General features: G+C 36.8%; 1 protein-coding gene across 1 annotated transcript in view; it reads right to left on the bottom strand.

The window, feature by feature from the left end:
* PODXL (podocalyxin like) overlaps window positions 1-17,367 on the bottom strand; it is a 55,610-nt gene extending 38,243 nt beyond the window's left edge. Inside the window, exon 1 of the mRNA XM_075208551.1 lies at window positions 17,009-17,367. Within this exon, the coding sequence (XP_075064652.1) occupies window positions 17,009-17,051 (43 nt within the window). The 5' untranslated portion in view covers window positions 17,052-17,367. The remainder of the gene's footprint in view (window positions 1-17,008) is intronic.
* Between the last annotated feature and the right edge of the window lie 783 nt (window positions 17,368-18,150).

The following is an 18,150-nucleotide window of genomic DNA, read 5'->3' as shown; positions in this document are numbered from 1 at the left end:
ACAGGTTTTGTTGGTAAACAAAGTGCCAAGTGGGAAACAGATTCAGGTTGACCTTCAGACACAAGGCATGCCAGTTTCAGCTTGCGCCATTCATTGTCAACGCAATGAAAAGGGGTTATATGGCAGGAGGGCCTCACTGCTGAGAGATAGAGACCCGAGAAAGCCCAGTTTGCAAAAACACATCAGAACTAGTAAAATTCCTTCTGGGAGAATGTCCTGTGGACGATGAGACCAAATCTGAGCCATTCGGTAAAGCTGAGCATCGTTAGTAAGATCAAATAAAGTGAGAGCATATTTTGCATGCTAGCAATGAAAATTGCATATCTGAAGCAATATGTGCTGGGGGTTCAGGACATCTGTCAACATTGGGGAAATCAACTGGAGAGAAAAGTGCAAACTAACTTGGCCATATCTGGCTCAACCATGGCCTTATCTGTGTGGAGTTTGTATGTCCTCCATGTTTTGGTATAGGTTTCCTACAGGTGCTCTGGTTTCCTCCCACAATCCAAAAAAAAACATACTAGTAGGTTAATTGGCTGCTATTAAATTATTCTGTCTGTGTACATGTTAGGGAATTTAGACTGTAAGTTTTTATGGGGCAGGAACTGATGTGAGTGAGTTTTCTGTGGAGCATTGCGGAATTGAATTTTATGGATTTCAGCTATTGTCCTTCTTATTAATTGCTGTGCTACCACAACTAATCCCAACACTAAGAAGTAGAATCAATTGGCTGTCAGCCACTCAGTTCTATTAATATAGAATGTAAATTCTATATTGGGCAGCACGGTGGCTTATTGGTTAGCACTTAAAAAAATAAATAAACATATTAGTAGGATAATTGGCTGCTATCATATTGACTCTAGTCTCTGTGTATGTGTGTGTGCTAGGGAATTTAGACTGTAAGCTCCAATGGGGCAGGGACTGATGTGATTGAGTTACCTTTACCGCGCTACGGAATTAGTGGCGTTATATAAATGACAATGGTGATGAATTCCACTAAATGCATATTTAAAAATACAGTGTGCCACTGCACAGGTTAGCAAGGTGAAAAATGGAAGTTTTGCACCTCTGCGAAACAGCTTGGTACACCAAAAAACTCTATTTGTGTGAAATTTCATTGCACATCACAATGCTCTGAAGACCTGAAATTCCAAAATATCATTTGGTGCCAAGAATATTTTTTTTCTCACCTGAAGAGGAAGACATATTTTTCATATACAAAGGAACAAAGTCCTTATGCAATTGTAAACTTAATTATACACTTAAATAACTCTGACCATAAACAAGGACACATGGGCTCTACTCTGTACCAAAGTTAGCATATTAAAAAATCTCATTTAAAAATAACATTTATTTTTTTCTTGAACTTTAAATCCTAAATGACCTCCACATGTTCTTTTATGTGAAGGTAGGTGACAGAAAAGTTAAAAGTTGGCGTCCAGGATAATGAAATTTGTTTATTCACAATAGGCAGGTCCTCAATCTTATTTTGTGCATGGCTGACTTTTTATACAATTGAAGGGAGTTTGCCAAAGGGAGGTAACTAACTGAATTCATTTCCTGGATGTGTTGTAAAAATAATCTTTGAAAATGAGAGGGGGCAAGAGGTGAATAAGGGCACAGAAATAACTGGGATGTACAGTGGAATTCACTAGAGTCCAGAAGTCACCAGGGACAATTTGCACTTTCTTAAATAAAGAAGCATTAACTGAAAGGACAGATGTGAGCTAAACCATATCCACAGTCCTAAAATAATGTACAAATACAAAAAAATGACAAAAGACCATTTCATTTGCGTAGACCACAGTTGGTGTTCACTTCCTTTAAAAGATACTTAATCACAGAATCTCTGGACATTGGTATAGTACATAAAAGGAAGACTTATTCTGGTCTATGGATAAGTCAGGAAAGAGCCAGGATGTTAGTAGGTGGAGCAGTGGTGGGACAACAATGAAGGGAGGCATAGACATTCTGGAGTAGGGTACCAGACATTATGGCCCAGGGAATACAATCATATTAATCAGCAGGTTTTGTTAATTAGAATTCCCACTTACAATGTGGGACCTGTAGAATTCTTAGCTGTGTTATCATTGTCCTTGTATACAGCATTGTGTTGCGTTTCACATACCTCTTTATGTAAGTCATGTATTTTATGTTGGGAGTCTGCTGTTACGTATGTTTTATACAAGACTAATATGGACCTGTCACATCCTAATGTTCTAAATATCTGATCACACTAAAAAAATAATTGGCTAGGTGGGTTAACATCCAGTTGCAGTTATATTGCTTAAGTATTGCAATGCCTACAATGTGAGTACATTTGCCCAGTCTTGCAGTTTGAGATGGTGTTGCCATCACTTTGGCCTCTATTTATCATTACCTGGTGATATCAGAGATTTTCTATCATTACTTTTCGCAGCGATAGAGCATCTCTAACAATAACATTTTTACTAGGACAGCTGAGTAAGAGATACTTTCTGGTTTCAGTAAGGCTGCACTTACTGCTTCGCCAGGCCAGTGTGGGAGCATATCTGCATGCATGAACTGGATTGCTGGTTCATGCATGTGCATTGGAGCTGGAAGCCTGAACTTTGGCTTCCTGTTCCACTTTAAAAAAAAAAAAAAAAATGAATAAGACCTAGAAATAGGAAAAATATTTTCATATATTTAAATTAATAAAAAATGTTTTATTTAAAATAAAATAAAGCTTTTTTCTTGAGATGGTGATAGCTGTAGGAGGACAGCAGCAGTACCCCATGTGAAAGAAAGCCTTGGTGAAAGCTATCACTGGTGATATCTGGAGATAGCCTTCACCAGCCTGTAGACTTTGGTAAATCGGGAGAGGTCCTAAATAAAAAAAAAAAGACCTGTTTTTGACAGAGAAAGGAACTTTCTCCCTATCATAAATAGGTCCGTTTGGTGAGAAGATGTGTTTATCCACTGCCTAATTTTAGTCCATCTTCCTCCTTAAAACAACTTTGCAATAGGGCTGACATTTAACTACATGTTTCTCACTTGTTTTGTGATTTATAACAAGGTAAAAAAGGGGACAAAGGAGCTGGGTTTTATTCATGTGTTAGGTCTGTAATTATAATATCTTCAAAAACAGTCAAATATTTTTCTAGGCGCCAGAAGGAAACCTATTCATTAAATGTACTCATTTTATTTAAACCCCCTTTTAAATGATGGAAGGGATGATTCCAGCATAAAGTAAGCATCACAGATTAGATACATAGAGATAATGTTCTGGATACATTGCTCTACAGCTCCTTTTTTGGCTGTGACACAATGCATGCACTGTATAACCCAGGTCTTATGAGGAGCACAAAAATCTTACTTTCGACAGTTGCTGAAGACGTTCTGTCACTTGTGCTAAAGTATTCCTCAAGCCATTTTTAATGGATTTTTGAATAACATTTCAATTTTTTAATGAACATATTTCAGTGTGGTGTCTGAAAAAATGACTATTTACTATTTCGGAGTTTATTGATTTAGGATTATTGCTGAAACCTTTTTCCAAGACACAAACAGGATTTTTAAAGATCTTATCACAATGCCCATGTTTTCTCCCAATTTTCCTTCTAGACTTTTACAATAAAGTGTAACGCAACACCAAAAATGTTACAGAAACGAAAAACAGGAAAATCTAATGTGTAATTTTAAAAAACATTCTATCATACAAATTTGCACATTTTTATTTTTGCTTTGCTATATATTCTTGCGTGCTATTTTAGTTTCTGGTTTGCCAAAACAGACAGTGGACTCACTGCAGACTTTGTTTTAAAGCAGTAGTTTGTGAACATTTTCTCTGACCCTAAAACAGTTCCTGGTTTCCCGGAGCCTATGGAAATTGGGTGGTGTTCCACAGGAAAGGACATTAACTGGGTGTATTAGGGATGTCATTTGTCCTGATTTTTCAGTGGGGAATTTTTGGGAGATGTGGAAGAGAGGATTGGCACTGTATAGATTTTCATTGGGTTAGCTCATGTTTCAGTCATCATCCTTACGTATAGTTCGGGTGTTTGTTTTGTAATTGTGATATACATTCCTCTTGCAACTTCTCTTTCAATGGGTTTGTATTATGAGTTGGTTTATTGCTTACACATGTAATGGTATGTTTAGAAATCATTCAATGACTTATACACACTTATGTGATTTTGTAGTATGCTTTTGACATTGGCAATAGAAAGCAAAAACTGTTTCCACCTATAATATACTTACAATAAAAAGCAAGAGTTGTATTCTGTAATACAAGGCCAGATTTCCACTGTTGTTTGATTTGTGTTTAAAGACGCAAGTTCAAGCTCCAGTAAAACTGCTTGTCAAAAGCATTTAATGTCAGTTCATTTGAGGTCTAACTCTCCTCATCTGATATTTGTACAGTCACTTTTGGATTCCTGCAAATTTCTTTGCTCACCCAAAGAGATGAATGTTTGATGTAGGTTAAACACAAGGCTTAGACAATAGAGAGTACAGTCCTATCAAAACAAACTTTTGGCCTTGTCGATAAACACAAGGAAGTGGCCCGGGATCTTCTACCAGCATGTCGCAACGGAAAACCGGGTGTGATGATAATTTTGTGTGCGTGGTTTTATATAGATACTGAAATACATGAAAAGTTTGTCTAAAAGCTACAACACTGCCTTATATGACTAATAGTCAATGCAGACTATTCTAGTATGCAGAGAACATCCAGATTATTGATATATAATGGAGAAAGCATTCTAGTGACCGCTATACAATACAGAGATCATGTTAATGAACAATGTGCAATACAGAGATCATCTTAATAAACAATGTACAATACAGAGAACATTCTAGTATCCATTACACAAGACACAATGCAATCTCATGACTACTGTTCAATGACAAACACATAAAATGTAGACACCCACATCTCTGTTGGTTTTACAATGCAGGTCCCCCAAATATCTGATGACTTTACTATACAAACCCCAGACCTATGGTGGCTTAACTATACAGCACCTCCCAATATTTGTTGGTGACCCAAATGAATTGCCCAACCTGCGGTCCCACGCTGTCCCCCAGCACATTTTAGATGAACTTTGACTGTCCCAGGACACCTTCATATCCAGTTAACAGCTCCCAGCACTCTGAGTGGTGGACAGATCTAGCCCCATTAACCATTCAGTGTGTGGGGACCTCTGAATAATCTGATTGATGAATGGCCAGAGCAGAGAGAAACCAGTTGTGGTTTATTAGGACAAACTGGTCTCTGGTATAATGTTTAAATTTATACTTTGTTTGCGCTATTCATTTCAAAGCTTAACTTAATTACACTATTCATTTGTGTTTCTATATGCTACAACGTATGCACACACATAGTAGAATATAGAAGTATTTATTAAATCTTTCTTTCTTTCTTGGATGGAGGAGTATTTTGTTCCCCTTCATTAACAGCAAACACACATCATACAGCCTGAAGTTAATGAATAAACAACTGCCTAGATGCCAGTTACACTGGAAATACTGATCTTGAGAGTTATTTCAGTATAGTATTATGGTGAAAGTACTGTTATGAGCTGGTTTCTTTAATTATATTTTTCACTGTATGAGCTTAGTACATTTCTCCAACACACATCACTGCTTAGCTGCTCTCTTTCCATGCTGGCTTTATATCAACTTCTACTAATGTTTTATAGTTCAGCATCCCACACTTGTGAACATTTTAAACTGACATCACAGCCAAAATACTTTACTGGTGCCAAGCTGTACCAGGAAGGTCCTGGATGTATATTACAGGAGAGAACAGGGTTCATGCTATGAACAACCTCAGAAATCTCATAAATTCCCTTTTTATTTTCTCTTTATTTTCAGAAACATTTAATTTGTCAAACTTTGACATATCTGTGCCTCACAGTGCACCAGAATTATTTGTGATAGAACAGGCATGTTGTTTTTTTATCATTCCCACCATTATTCATAGATAACGTGAGCTACATTTTCCAGTCTCTATTTCCAAAGTGCTATAGTTCAAAAGGCTTTTGGGATTATCCAGATCAAAATGCATAGTCTGTGCCAGTCTCATTTGTTTACATATTGACCCTTTCTCTGTCAGTGTAGCCTGTAACTACTTCACTGATAGTGTATTATTGTATACATAGAGAATGGTCAGTTAGGGGGGAGGAAAGCTAAAATGTCTTGCCTTATGGAAACAGAAAATATTATTGAGTCACAACATTCCCGCTTGGGGAATTGAGACATTATAGGCCATGTCCCTGATCCACCCAGGCAATGCTCTGACCCGCCCTAACCACGCCTCTAAAACCTGAAGTCACAAATTGGTTTGTTCTGCCTAAAATGGAATTGTTTATACCTCCCAACTGTTGTAGGACAGTCCTAATTGTAGGACAATGACCCACCATCCCAACTGTCAATATTTGTTGTGAGGTATGTCCACCACGCAAGTCATTGGTAGACACCAGAAAGAAAGCAAAGGGATGACAGCTGGGTTAAGTAGACTTTAGCAATTATAAAACATGAGGAAAATGCAGCACAACAGAAAAAACAAGGTTACCTATGAAATATGCCTGCTTTTTACTATTGGTTATGTGACTGAAGATGCACTCTATGCAAAGGAACATGGTGGTAGTTGCAAGGGTGCACATATATTGACTGTTCTCCCTTGGCAGATTGGGGGGCGATAATTAGGCATTGCTAGCTTTGTCTATTATGCAGGATATTATTCAGTGCAAATTCAAATACAAAGTGGTGAATTTCAGAGACTAGGCGAAACTTAAGGCATTTTATTTCATGTGCAAGCTCACAGAGCTTTAACATAGTGTGTAAACAGGCCTGTTGTTTTAGGGTTTTTCCTCTCTAGAATATTCATGTGTAAGCTTGTGGGCAGTTGCTGCAACTAAAAGCAATATGTATCTTATGAGAGCATTCAGACTTTCATCCCCTATTCCATGGAATGTAGAGTACACTGTCAAAACAGGTCCCCAACATTCCAGTATCCTGTCAAGCAGCAGCATTAAGTGAAAGCTGCAAAAACAGGTAGAAGAGAGCAGCAAATGTGCAATTCTGATAGGACAGTTCTGATTTTGAAGACTGTCCAGCAGCTATACTTCACAGTGCAGTACATAGACCATGCTCAGTCATGTGCTGCACCTCCCCTGTACCTCTGCTATTAGGTGCTGAGCGCCTCCAATCAGGACTCGGTTCCTGGCTTTCTGTCAGTCTTTTGGTGCTCATCCTCATGTGACAGAGGCCGAGTGATTCACAGTGAGTTCATTGAGTGGGCATCAGCATCGTTATCTGACTCCAATCAGTACCCAAGACTACAGGATAATCAGAGTGAGTTACCACTAAATATAGCATTTAATATGACAAAAAGTCACAATCCTTATTGAATAAAAAATGGTGATGACAAATTGAGATACAGAAATATAAATGTAATAGCTCATTAAAATAATAGACATATAGAAACAGTACTAGCACCCTCATGTACTCTTTTTGTTTTTTTTGTAATCTGCCATTTGGGGAAAGATGGGATAATTCATCAATGAAGACTGCCCTCCTCAAGTGACCATTTCTGAAAACATTTCAGCACTTTTTAAATATTTTTATTTCTTGCCCAAGTTCCCTTTCTCTGTGACATGCCTGAGAGAGGTGTACTGGTATACTAATCTGTTTTACAACAAGAACAGTTCTTGTAATGTGTAAATATTATAACTCTCTTCTGAAATAATGCAGATATATGGCATTAGGACCACAAAACATGGGGTTGATTTTCTACACATATGAATCACATCTGAAACACCAGGCACCTCTGAATGAACAATCAAATCTAGGCGACATAAAACAGGCCTTATACATTAAAATACATGAATTGCTTACAACCAGTGATTTGCTGGAAACCATGCTATTTAAAGCAAGTTAATTTTTTAGAATTGATCATGACTACATTCATCATCATCTTAATTTATATATTGATATAGATAGATATTTTCTAATTATCTTGATTAGGCTGTAATCATAATAGTATTTTAGGGTAAGTACTATAAATAAAGTGGTATTGTGGAAAGGTGCCGAGGAATGCCATGGGAAATGCGTTTTGGCATAGATATGTGGAAAGGGGGGAGGGAGAGATAACCATTATCTTGCCTAGGGCCCCATGTAACTTGTAGTCTAGCTGTACTTGGACCAGCTCTGTATAGTGTTACAAAATTTATAAGAAAAATCCACCTCCTATATGAAACACATTTCATACATCCAAAGTTCGGTACAGATATGTTATTACACTGGAAGTTTAACTAAAGGCACCGCAAATGTGTTAATTGATAAATACATAATATCTGACAATTAAATGAATCATTTCACATTAGCCTCCTTGCTTGTATGAATTGTTTAATAAAATAAGAATTCATATAAGCTGTAAAACAGCCACACTAGGGCAATGGTGATTCATAGAGGAGGACAGACTAAAAGTACACAGTGAGTGCTTAGACTTTACTTGCGTTAAGCACCTGGGAGCCACATGCACTTGGTTACCATGCCACACCAAACATAAACATCAAGCCAATGTATGCATACTGCGGCATCTACATCAAGTGTATGCATTTGGCAACATAGTGGCACTTTGCGATTGATGCATACTTAGTGAATAATGTAAATGTAACACTGTTTTTGTCCTTTTTCTAACCGCTTGCTGTCTTTTGAAAAGGATGCACAGGACTTTGTTACAGACGTATGGCGAACACATGAACTGTGGTTATAGATGCATTTCCCAGGGCAATAAGAAATATTTGTACAAAATATATAATGGAATTTTCGCTTGAAACTGTGTGAGAGATGACATTTGCAAGATACAAAAAAAAGACTTTAAGGACATTGTAACAATGGGGTGACTATCAAAATAAAAAAATAAAAAATAAAATCATGTTTTTTTTATATAATTTTTTTTTCTTGGGATGTAAGGTTAGAGATAGGGCTGAATTGGTGGCAGGGAATATAGATTCTAAGCTCCACTGTGGCAGGGATTGATGTGAATAATTAAATATACTCTGTAATGTGTTACATAATATGCATGCGCTAAATAACTTGATAAATAAATACATGTATCGCAGGAACTTCACACCTCTATGAAACGGCCTGTTCTGCATGAAATTCTACCACAACTTTGCTTATATCTAGTTTGGGTCTAGTTTAGAGTGTTCTAATTCAAGTGAAACCAAGAATTGAACCCTAATGACTTATTTTGTTTGAAAATAAGAGATTGATATGCACGCAAGTGTGCTCTCTTCCTCCTGAACATGCATGCAACTAACACAATGTAAACTGATCCAATATTAATGGAATATCAGTATTAATGGTTGGTGTCAAGTTGTGTATGGAATTTATTTAGCAGAATAAAATATTTTCTGTGGCTGAAACCTGTTTTGTGCTTTTGTGTCTATTCTACTAGGTAAATGACACTGATATCACAAACGACAATAACTGTGCACTTTAAGACTTCAGATTGGACAAAGATGATATAAGATATCAATTTGACACTTTCTCAGATATAATGAAAATATACATAGAACATTCATTATTATTGAGCAAAATGAGAATCTTCTTACAATGTGAATTTCAATCACTGTAGACACAACACAGTTCTAAATATAGCTCTAGCTGCACATATCCTTTTATTCGAATTGTGATACAATGTTATGAGGTAATATCCATCTTAATGAACACACACATCCTGTCAGTCTCAAAAGAGAGGCTGTAGACAAGATAGGAATGTTTCATTTGATGTTAGGACAATTCCAAGACAATTCCAAGTGCAGGAAATTGATGACACTCTTTTCTCTGGGTAGGTGATGCATGTGTTTTTTGGAACAAATGTGATTTTTGTTATTCACAGAGATCGGGCGGGGCTATCTTTTTGTAAGCTGGTGATAAGAAAGGTGATGTAAGAATCGGTTAGAAAAAGTCAATACATGGTGTCAGGTGCATTTTAAAAGTGAATTATAACTATTATTTTTTTCTATAGCAGCAATACAAAATCATTCCATTAATGAGTCATTTTTATTCTGCAGAAATATCACAAAAAACACTTTCATTAATAAGGGAAACTGCAAATAAAATATCTTCTTTAAAAGAAAAGTATACCTTGTTTATAGTAGATTTTTTCACTTTTCTTAAATATAATAAATGTTTATTAAAATTGTCCTTTCAATGTTCTAACAGATAACTTCCAAATCATAAATATGTTGCAAAGCTAGAACCCCTTTTCTTTCCAGACCTATAGGAATAAGTAGTGCTTGCATCTACCTCGCCCAACAGAAAATGAGTGGGCCAAAATCCTGGGCTCTTACCTATCCAGTATGGGATTAACTAATCTAAATCTATTTTCTGCATGGGCTGCTCTTTACATAGAACTTGTCTGTGCCATCATGTGTCCTTTCTTAAAAATAGAGTATATTTCTGTTCCTTAACTTCTCCTTCCTCATAACTTACCTCCCAGAAGTGTATCTACTGGGACTGTTGAATGATCTCGTTCCCTTTAAATAATGACACTCTCCTTCTGTCCCATGTTATCCTATGCTAGGGAAGCAATTGCTTGCACATAGAACCAACAAGCCTTCTCTTTCTTAGTGGTTTAAGTTGGTTAATTGCTCTTTACTATCCATCTACCCATATCTTGGTGAAATTCATAAGAAAAGGAAAAGGTTTGACAGTGTTCAAACAATAATTTTGTGAACTGACCTTATGTTTGTTAAAGAAATCTATTTCCTCTGTTATAATGCAATTTGCAGAATAAGTAATATGTGTGTCCCCTCTCTTTATTATTGATAAAAAAAAGGCCTAACCAAAATGAAGAAATTTATAGGAAAGGAGCAAGTGCCTCGCTGCTTCTAATCCTTATGAAACACACATGTGAAATTGCAATATTTGCATACATCATTTTTGGTGCATGGTCATGTTTATAACCTGTGTGAATGGACAATGGATGTCAATATATGGACCAGTAATCACTATAGTGCATTCTATTTTCACTTGAAAAGTGCTGGAGTGGATTGCTGCTGAATCAGAGCAAAATGTCGCTGTGAAAGAAGACCCTCCTTATAGAGGTAAAATGTTATGTAGAAGACAATGATTCAAACAGACATGTCTATGTGCAAAAGCATGTAGCCGAAACTGAAGAAGTGATCTATTTTGTATAGGTCAAGAACCCTTGAAATGACTTCGAATAACCATAATAATTTACAATAAGGGATGTGTTGATTTTTATAACATACATGTTTTCCTAATGAACACTTGAATGACAACATAACTCACTGTTTATACAGATTGTTTACAGGAGTTAATATATACATTAATATGACTTGTGACATTCATCTTTTTAAAAGCCCAGGAACAGTGCATTTGTACCCACATGTGCAAAAAAAAAGGTGCAAAAGCCAAAAAAAGGACACAAGAGTGCGGCACTATCCCATCTCTGAAGTGAAAGGGCCCTAATCGCCGACCCACGAAACCAAAAGGTCCCTTAGGGGCAAGGGTCTTCAGACTCCCTTCTCCGCAAGGCTAGCAGAGCTAGTTTTGCCCCTGAGATCCGCCAAAGCTTTACCCAGGGCACGACAACTTGCCCATTCCCTGGAAGGGAGGGCATAGATGGGTTCAGGGGACCTGGAAACTCACGGTCACACAGCCCCACCTAGATCTTTGGGAATATGGAGTAGATAAGGGCTTACACACACCTCTAACAATCTGAAACGAAAAACAAATACGTGAAAGTGACAAACAAGAAGTGCCATAAATAAATAAATGCCGAGTGGTTACGACCTCAGCTAAATGGCTGGGCTATTATAAAAATATTACCACCCAGCCGAAGACCAGGGCAAAAAGGAAGGTGTGTGTAAAAGAAAGTGGTATAATGTGTTAGATAGCAATAAAATCAAGTGTTACAATGCATCATCTGTGATTCATAGCACCCACGGGTCACCAGTCCAGGGCAGATTAGTCCCAGGCTTTCAACGTCGCTTCCCGGCCCCCAGCCAAGGTCACAAGCACAGCTCTGCCACAACTGCACTTAGCCAAAGGGCACTTGCAATATTTATATCATACTTTTGTGGTTAGTTCAGTGGTTTCAATTACTAAATTATCAGTTTGTTTCCAGTAAGTGTCCCCCACTTCTCCTCCAGTTTTCTTTCACTAAGTAGTACCATCACGAACCTTATCGGTAAACAAAATAAAATAATTTATTTATTTTTAATTAATATCTATTAAATCTATTCAGCAGGGCTAAAATACTTTACAAAGTGTAAAAATAATAACTATTATACACCAGCACAGTCATTTTGCTAAACATAGCACAAAACAATAGGGAAGGAAATCCCTGCCCTACAGTTTTTACAACACACATGGGAAATTGGGACACGTACACATACTGAAGGTGAAAAAATGAAATATTTGATGTATGCATCAGGGACACATTTATGGAAACTCCTAAAAGGCTAGTGCCTGAGGTAGCACTTCTTTTAGGAGGGCATAAAGATGAGTACACACTGGTGGGAAAATGTGGGTAACCAAATCATATGGACTTTATACGGTCAGTGAAATATATGAAAAGTTGTATTTTAAAGACCTATAATTAGATGCCAAGTAGACCGTCCTAGGCTGTATTCAATGCAAAACCTAATCTAGTGACAAACTTCAAGTACAGATTGTATACAATACAGAGAGACCCTCCTAGTGACCTTTATACAATATAAAGAGCATTGTAATGACAGAATTATCAATATATTATAATTTAATACAAAATAGCACACCATATCATTTCAGCAGGTTTCTGTGTTTATTCCAAAACTTCAAGGCACTTAGGACCACATTATCAAGGTATAACAAACAAGTCCAATAGTCCTCCATACATATCCACAGTGACTATCATGTTTATCCCATACAAGGCTACCAAAGCACAGCCATTAATTACTATTGTGATAATTAAAAGCTACATATTAGGTACAGAGGGTAAAAACATATTCTATGCAATGAAAATGATGGGTTTATGCTGTATACATGTGCACAGTCATCACATACACAGTGATAATAATTGTCCTGGCAGCACTGTTTCAAATGATTGTATTCACTTGTGCACGTTTCATTAATTCAAAGGAGCTCAGCTTGGCTTCACTAATTTCTATGCTGTATACATGTGTACTGTTGTTTAAAAGACAATAAGGCAAACATAGCACCAAAACCATATACAATTTGTATAAACTGAAAGAAAACTTGCAAATAAACGCTAATATTATATATATATAGATATATATAAAAAAACAAATCATATCGCTTACAATATATATCCAGAAAATACATCCCAAGTCATCATCATTTCATCATCATCATTTATTTATATAGCGCCACTGATTCCGCAGCGCTGTACAGAGAACTCACTCACATCAGTCCCTGCCCCATCGGAGCTTACAGTCTAAATTAGTCAGATGTCTGTCTCTTATCCAAGAAACAAGAGAGAAAATGGTGATAAGTCCATTAGGATAAATTGTGTTTAACATATGGATCCAGTTCCCTGTCATTATATCTTATAACAGTTATTATAACTACCACATAGCAGTTTACCAATGTGATCAACCACCATATCTCTTAATTCATGTACTTGATGCTTTTGCGTTCACAACGATTTATACTAAGGGGCGTAGTATTTCTTTTGTGTTGTGTTTTCTGGTTATGAATGACATGAGTGGGCAAATATCCTCTTGCCCAGTTGCCAGTCGCCCTCTGCTTCACATCATTTGCCATCTGGAAATCCAGCATTGTAAACTACTGCATGGTTTACTTAATAGTATTAGAATATGTAAAGTAGCTACAATACACTATCTACCCTTTCTAGGAGTTCCTATATTATAGATACTTAGGAGAAAACTCACATTTTCCAAGGGACCAGAATGAATGGTATAAAGAGTGTTTGAGGAAAAGAACTGAAAACTAGAACTTAAATTAAAATAAGGTAAAACACATCAGGCTTACAAATGTATTTCTCTATCATCCATAAACCTAAAACACGCCCAGCATCACACAGACAGAAAGCACTTGTCTCATTTCACTGACATTGCACAGACTGACAGAAAACACTGACCCCATGACACTGACACCACAAAGGCACAGAAACTATGCAGGTCTGTAGGTTCTTCAATGGAATATAACTGCTGAAAGTCCAGGTCTCTGGGGCTTAGTACTTTCTCTGAATGTAACATTTACATAGCAGTAAGGTGACACTGTAAATAATATGCAAAATCTGGGAATTAAAATCAGGCTATTAACATCAACAGACCTGGGCATCCAGGTCCACCTACCAAATATATTAAAAATTGCAAAAAAAAACAATCTAAAAATTAAATAAGAAAAAACAGGGAACAAAAATATTTATTTTAATATATTCCAATATAAAAACGGCTTTATTTTATTTTCATCCAATAATAATCCTCTGCTATTGCCATCCTGAGATATGCATGTTAAATAGAGAGATCTGCGATACCCATTAATATCTATCACTGGCTCGGGGGACTTAGGTAGGGAGAAGCCCTATCTCCAGTGAAAACACCAGTTTTTGTGGGGGAAATAAGGTGTTTCTTCCTGTAATTAATAGACCCCCTTATAGACGAAACGTGTCAGCGAATGAGAAAATACTGTTTTTGACCTAACCAGGACATCGTACGGGATTATCTGCGTTCCACATGCGGGTCATTGCAGCCCCGAACAGGAACAGCGGTGGAAGAGCGGAGTCTACTCTCACCAAGCTTGTGCTTCATATAAGAATATTTGCTTATAAGACCCCAACATGTTGATTTCAAATCACGTGTTTACAACAGTCTAATTGTACATCCTCATGGGAGGAGATCTATCACAATATTATAAGCTCAATCCATGGAAGGTAAAAAATCTTTCAACAAGCACAGTGAAAAAAAGTATACAGTTCACAAAACGCAGAGATATACACAAGCACATTCTACACCTCACCTATCTCCATATCTAACAAAACATCCATGTTTCAATTCTATAACACCATCAGCAACCTGCTACCAGTTTCTTTATGTGACAGGACTGAACTGTTTTTATACATAGTAGTAGTAGTAGTAGTAGTAATAGATGGCATTTGGAGATGTCTGAATACATTAGGCCTTGGGTATTCTTTGATCCACCCTGTAATTGAGCTAAATTCTACAGTTGGAATTATTTGGCTTTGCAGTTTTGGGTGAAATATCCCAAGTAAAACTGAAGCCTAAAAGATTACTTACCTGGGATCTGGTGGTCAGTCTCTCTGGCGGGTTCCCTGATATCTTATATGTGTCCTTCAGTGGGAGCAGCAACAAGTGAGCCAGGCAGCTGACGGCTGTGCACAACGCATCTTGGGCCCCTACATAATTAATCTCTGGATCTGAGATTTACTTACAATATTCCACCCAACACTTAATTTACATATTTTGTTTAAATTATGTTATATAGAAGTGGTGTAAGAGGGAAGATAAGTAAAAATGTTATGTTCAAAAGGTTGTGATTGCATTGTAATGGGACTATTGCGACTGCAAACTATGGGACTCATTATAGGTGGAATAGTGTTACATTTTGTGTGTATCTCCATTGTTAGCTTTCTTTTAATTGCATCATATGAGATCTGGTAATCATGAGCAGGACATTTTTTCTGGGGAGGGTCATCTCTGCACTGGACCCCTACTATCTTAGTACAGCACTGCTGTACAATTTACTTTAAAATAGAGATGCATAGAAATATGCTTCCAAAAAGTAGGCAAATAAGAATCCAATATTATAACCAGAATACCGCTTAAAATTATCGTTCAAAAAACAAAAACAAAAAAGCCTAATGATACTAATGTGGCATAGAGTTTGAGGACGTTTGATTTCCAGCTTTACACATTATTATTGTTCCCCCTAGCTTGACCCATCTGGAAATTAAAACTAATTAAATTAAATTAAAACTAATTAAAGTTAAAACCTAAAGATTAATGGAAAATGATTTTGATAAGACACGTTTTTGGTGATGCTTAAATGTTTGCCAGCAGAAAAAAATCATTAAATGACTATGCAGTTTTAATCAGCATTCTTTATATTGCCACTGATACCATCTAAGACACTAATACTTTTACCATCTGTATATATTGATAAAGCAGTACATATCCAATAATATAATCCTATAATTCTTAGAGACTTGAATTATATGTCCAAGTGGCTGAAGCAAATTCCTTAAGTCTGTCTGACTGTTATATGAAAATTCAAAATACATGTAATACCAAATAAAGTAGAAAAAGGAAGCTAATCGGTAACTATAGCACCATACATATGTTCTGCTGTGTGAAAATATAAATAAGTAGCTATTTTAAAAATGGAATAAAACCATTAATACTTTAATTACAACAGAGTAATGCAGTCTGTGTTTTTTTCAGCAGCTATGGAACTACAAGTACCAGCTTCACATGTCGGCATCTGTAGGTCTTTCCACAACAACTGGAGAACAACAGCTTAACTGTAGTCTTTAGGTCTGTTGCCCTGTATACAGATGGACAGTACAGGAGAATGCACTTTGCGACAAGTTACTGGATGTGTAACTGAAGATAATGAATGGAATAGTTACTTTGATGGAGTTTTGCGAAAGATCCACTTCTGCAAAACTCCATCAGTTACTACTTGTGTTATAGTCTTGTAGTTAATGTATATGTTACAAAAATTAGACGAGCCACTGATCTGTAAATTGCAACCTTTATATATTAAATATTTGTCTTATGAAGTTCATGAAGTATATTGTATGTCAATTCCAGGGTTACCTAGGGCTATGCTTACTTAGACTAAATGTAATGTGACACAGTTATGAATGATCTTCACAGACACACTTTCCAGAAAATCAATGATTATTTGCAGCCAGTTCCACCCCGGCCAGTGTGACCGATATGCTCGTCAGGAGGGGAGGGGATGGGTTCATGTAGCGGGAAGCTTTAATGAATTCAAGGGACATAAATGCACTTACCAACAGCACAGAGTAATCCCAGCAATAGGCGCAGTGTGATCATGATTTGTCCGACTTCTGTGTTCACAGAGAAACTGTTCTGGTTATCTTATTTAGGGACCAGCTGATGTGGCTTTCTTATCTTATCCGTGCTGGGGAATGGTGCAGCACTATAGCAGGTACTGTCCAGGGAATGAAGCAACCCCTCTACAGATTACAGCCTGCTTCTCACGGACTGTCTGGATTCAGCCTCTGACACCCTGCAGCCCCTGTCCTTTTTCTGTCTTGTAGTATTTGTCTGACTTTCTCTGGCTGGGATTCCCTATTTGTTCAGTGATGCGGCTGTAAATCCCCCACTGCCCTGTATTACTGATCTCTAACTAAATTACTGGCTGGGGTGGGTAAAAGGGGGGCTTTGACATGGACAAATTCAATCTTTTCGCTCCAATAGGAAAGTTGGGTGGACCTGCCCAAAAAACAATAACATAGGAAACTCCTCCTTCTGCAGTGCAAACCAAGATATCTGCAGGATGCGAGTTCAATGGAAATTACTCCATGAAAGGAATTGGTGAGGAAGTCCTGTGCTAAAACAATAATTAGGCTGGATAGGGTGCTGCAAAGAGTTCAACTTGGAAACAGAAAAACAATAAGGATTTTTTTCACCATTTGTTACCATGGTATTTGGGAAGGATAGCTGTGGGTGAAGGCTGTCTTTGCAAACCTTGATAATCTGGACCAGACAGCTGGACAGTTGGGGTTATATGGAGAGGGATTAACTAGAGCCCATTTGTTTACTAATTCCTCTAGTGCATCAGAAATTTCCATAAGAAAAAACACATTAACGACTTTCTAATTGTAAGAATAAAAAAGATTAAATGTCAGCAAACAAAAAACAATAAATAATTATAAACAAACAACATTATTAAAAGTCAAGTGTAGACCACAATTAACAGTGGTATCTCCAAATGTAAAAAAAGTAATATATATATCTATGTGTGGTTTCTGTTTCATTTAAAAAGTTAAAATACTGATTCATTTCTGTAAATATCCACATTTGATCAAAAACAAATTACCCTGGTACCTACTTTAGATCAATTGAGTAAATCAAATTAAATAATAAACTGTATTTCACATTTTTTTTAAAATCAAGAGTAGTATTTTTA

This window comes from Mixophyes fleayi, chromosome 4, assembly GCF_038048845.1.
Source record: "Mixophyes fleayi isolate aMixFle1 chromosome 4, aMixFle1.hap1, whole genome shotgun sequence".
NCBI classification, from domain to species: Eukaryota; Metazoa; Chordata; class Amphibia; order Anura; family Limnodynastidae; genus Mixophyes; species Mixophyes fleayi.
This window is presented reverse-complemented; position numbering and strand designations above follow the sequence as displayed.